The 3,662-nt window shown below is 53.4% G+C and overlaps 1 protein-coding gene across 3 annotated transcripts in view; it reads left to right on the forward strand.

Annotated features, from left to right (window-relative positions):
- The window catches only part of Zic4 (Zic family member 4), a 21,032-nt gene that overhangs the window by 9,765 nt on the left and 7,605 nt on the right, over positions 1-3,662 (forward strand). For 2 of the 3 annotated variants that reach the window (XM_010625274.3, XM_010625275.3), the window contains exon 3: positions 870-1,487. The exons of the other annotated variant lie outside the window; for it this stretch is intronic. In XM_010625274.3, the coding sequence (XP_010623576.1) occupies positions 870-1,487 (618 nt within the window). The remainder of the gene's footprint in view (positions 1-869; positions 1,488-3,662) is intronic. 3 annotated transcript variants of the gene reach the window in all.

The raw sequence follows: 3,662 nt of genomic DNA on the forward strand, positions 1-3,662 counted from the left end.
AGGGGGAGAGAGAGAGAGAGAGAGAGAGAGAGAGAGCCCTGTGAGCCCAGACCTGTCACTACGGACGTTGGAGTGGGCGGTGGGCCAATGGGCAACCTAGGCGATTGTTCCTAGCGGTGGGCCTGGGCCACAGACCGAATTTCTATTCATTTCCTCAAGCGTCCCACTGCTGCCTCTGTAGTGAACAGGGTTTCACGTAGGCATTAAAGACAGAGAGAGTAAGCCCAAACCCAAAACTTGGGGGGAAAAAACCCCAGCGCTTTGCTCAAGTTTTTGTGGTTGTCCTTTTGCCCCACCGTCAGGTGACAGCAGCGTAAGCAAGAAGCACTGGGAGCTCCATCCGGGATAGCAGGCTTCTCCCTCCCCTTGGAGGGGGCACTGAAATTAATATGCACGGCGGAGGTGCTTCTGAACCACCACCTCCTACATAATCACCTTTAATATCCCCACTTTTGTCACCTCCACTCCTGGGCAGAATGTCATGCCCACCCCACCCCCCGGAATGTTGGCCGCCAGAGTATATTCGAGCCGCAGGTTGAAACCCTCTGGAGCAGAGCCCCCCCCCAACCCACAAACTCAGCCTGCTGTCCTTTCCACTACTGTCCCTTCTACTTATCCCACCGCCACCGTCCCTCTCCAGCTCGTGGCGCGGCCGGGGACTCCGCAGAACAGCAGCCCAGCCGGAACTCGGCGCAGGCATTTGACCTTGCTCTGCCCGCAGTGTTCACAACTGGCGTCGACTGCCTCTCGATCCCGGCGGGGCTGACTGCAGAGCCCTGGTGCGGCTGGGCTGGGCCTGTCCCCCGGGGCCCGGGGAAACGCGCGGCCCACGCCACCGTTCTCACGGGAGCTATTTGTCTCGACAACAGGTAGCATCTCCGGACACCATGGCCCCCAGCTCGCCGCAGCTTCCAGCCCCTCGGTGTACCCAGGCCTTCATGAGCAGCCTCACCAGGCCTCCCACAGCCGTCCTCTGAATGGACTGCTGCGTTTGGGGCTTCCCGGAGACATGTACGCGAGGCCCGAGCCCTTTGCGCCAGGGCCCACGGCCCGCAGCGACGTCCTGGGAGCTGCCGCAGCCCTGCACGGCTATGGTGGCATGAACCTGACTGTGAACCTCGCTGCGCCCCACGGCCCTGGCGCCTTCTTCCGCTACATGCGCCAACCCATCAAACAGGAGCTCATCTGCAAGTGGCTGGCGGCTGATGGCCCTGTGCCCCCGCGCCTCTGCTCCAAAACTTTCAGCACCATGCACGAGCTGGTCACGCACGTCACCGTGGAGCACGTCGGCGGCCCGGAGCAGGCCAACCACATTTGCTTCTGGGAGGAATGTCCGAGACAGGGCAAGCCCTTCAAAGCCAAATACAAACTTGTAAATCACATCCGAGTGCACACGGGCGAGAAGCCCTTCCCTTGTCCTTTCCCGGGGTGTGGGAAGGTCTTTGCTAGATCAGAAAATCTCAAAATACACAAACGAACTCACACAGGTCAGTATTCGGGCTCTGTCTCAGGTGGACCCTTTGGGGAAGCAGGCCCTGAAGCCTGGAATTCCTCAAATTCCAAATAAGGGGAGGAGGCGGGTGTTTTGTTGTTTCCATGAGCCAAATTCATAAAATATTAACTATGCGCTTCTATTCTTAGAATCACAAAAGTTTCCAGACATTGAGTGCAGGGAGGATACTGCAAGATTTCTGAGCTGGGGGGCAAGGGTAAATGGTGCCCCTTGCTTATAGAGTCTGATCCCCCCTCCAACTTTGCCCCAGGGTACTGGGGATAAAATCCAGGGCCTCAGGCATTCTGGGCCAGAGCCCTACTTCTGAGCAAATGTCCCAGCCCCTGGAGTTTGATCTTAAAGCATTTTAAAAAGCAGCACTGTTCCTCACACTCTAAAAGACATGGGAACAATTGCCTAACTTTTCTCCTCCCTTTTGGAATCCTGTGACAAAATTCTCCCATCAACTTGACAAACCAATTGCATCTAGACTGAGGGGTCATCAGACCCTTAGTTCCTCCCTCAAAATTTGAGGGTCTCATGGGTTAGCTTTTGCCCCACTCCCTTAGTCTTGCTGGTCTAATAGTAGGCACGTTTTGCTAACCCTCTCTTATTTTAGCAGAGACCCAATGGGAACCATCCACCTTAATGTCATTTACTGAGCTGTTAAGCGAGATAGGGACATGTGTCAACCACATCTGTTAGTTCCAGTTAGCAGAGAGAAAAGGAGCCCCACACAAGAGCATGCAAAGTGGAACTCTTTTGGTCAGAAGCATCTCTAATTAATACAATTGAAGGAAGAAAGTTTCCACACTTCCAGAATAGCCTGTGGAGTTACATTAATTAGTTCAGCAAGCCTTGTTTGGACTCGCCTTACTTCCCCTGGTTTCTTGAGGTTGCAGAAGTCAACATCTTCTCCCCTTCCCTGATTTGGGGGCAGGAGAAGGAAACTAGTGGAGAAAGAAGATCAAATAAGTTCTAGCTTGGTGCTCCACTTCCACTGTCTCTCACCTTTCTTTGCCCATTTCTGTACTTACTGGATTGTGAACCATTATTAGAGTCAAAGAACTGCCCTGGGTTGGCAGTGCTGAAGAGAGAAGCTTGCTAAATCTCTTTCTGCCTTCTTTGCTCACTGGACCTGCAGGTCCAGGGCTAGAACACTGGCAAACACTGGCAAGATGACAGTCCACTTTGACCCCTATACTTTATTTCTGGAAGCGTGAGGTTTTCTCGAGCTGTTTCTGGGGTCCCCGCATCTGCCCCTGTTTCGGGGTTACCCCGGGAGAGAGCAAGAGGAGAACTTCCCTGAAACCCACATGCACGAAGGCCGGCTACGCTAGGAGCTGGCTGCTGGCACCTGGAAGGTAGACTCGCAGTCCTGTGCTGCAGAAGGAACTCATCTTTAATGACAGGATTTTTAAAACAAACAAACTTTTACTGCTCTTTGTTGGCCCACTGTTTGAAGTCTGTGAAGCAGAAAATGGTGAAATTCTTAGCGCAATCGACCTACAGCAGAGAAGCAAGTTCAGGGCGCTGGGCTGGCTCTCAGGTTTACATCTATTCACAACAGAATTCTGAGAGTTCTTTTCGCCCAGTCTTAATTCATTACTGCTTGGGAAAAAAGGAAAAAAGAAAAAAAAAAAGTCTACAGAGCCTCTCCTGCTCCATCATTTCCCTCAAATCCCTCTCCTAAGTAATGAAAGAGAAGAGAGAGACAGACAGAGAAAATGTTTCTCAAATGGCAATAGACCTCACTACAAATTATTCATGAAGACGGTTCTCGATGCAACAGGAAAATAATTGCCTTTTCAAATATTAATGGCATTTCATTTCCTCAAGTCGCGGAAGCGGCGAGCAGGAGCAGATTTCTCAGAAGTTGAGATTCTCCCGGATCTGAATCCCAGGGCCTGGCTTTAGAAGCAACTGCCCGAGCCGAAAGGTTTCACTTTGTGGCTGTCACGGCGATCCTGGAACAATGGTACCTCGGCGAGGAGGCGCGGGCGGCCGCCGAGCTCTGCTCCAACCCAGCAGCGCGGCGCCCTCCCGGACCCCGCGGCTCTGGGCTCCCCGCCTTCGCCAGACGCCGGTAGAGATGGTCAGGGATCCTAGATGGAGGCGAGATCGCGCCGGGGCGGAGTCACCAGGAAAGCCCGAGCCAGCCACAAGTGCG

The sequence above is a fragment of the Fukomys damarensis genome, unplaced genomic scaffold, assembly GCF_012274545.1.
Source record: "Fukomys damarensis isolate Sample0158 unplaced genomic scaffold, DMR_v1.0_HiC HiC_scaffold_37, whole genome shotgun sequence".
Lineage (NCBI taxonomy): Eukaryota > Metazoa > Chordata > Mammalia > Rodentia > Bathyergidae > Fukomys > Fukomys damarensis.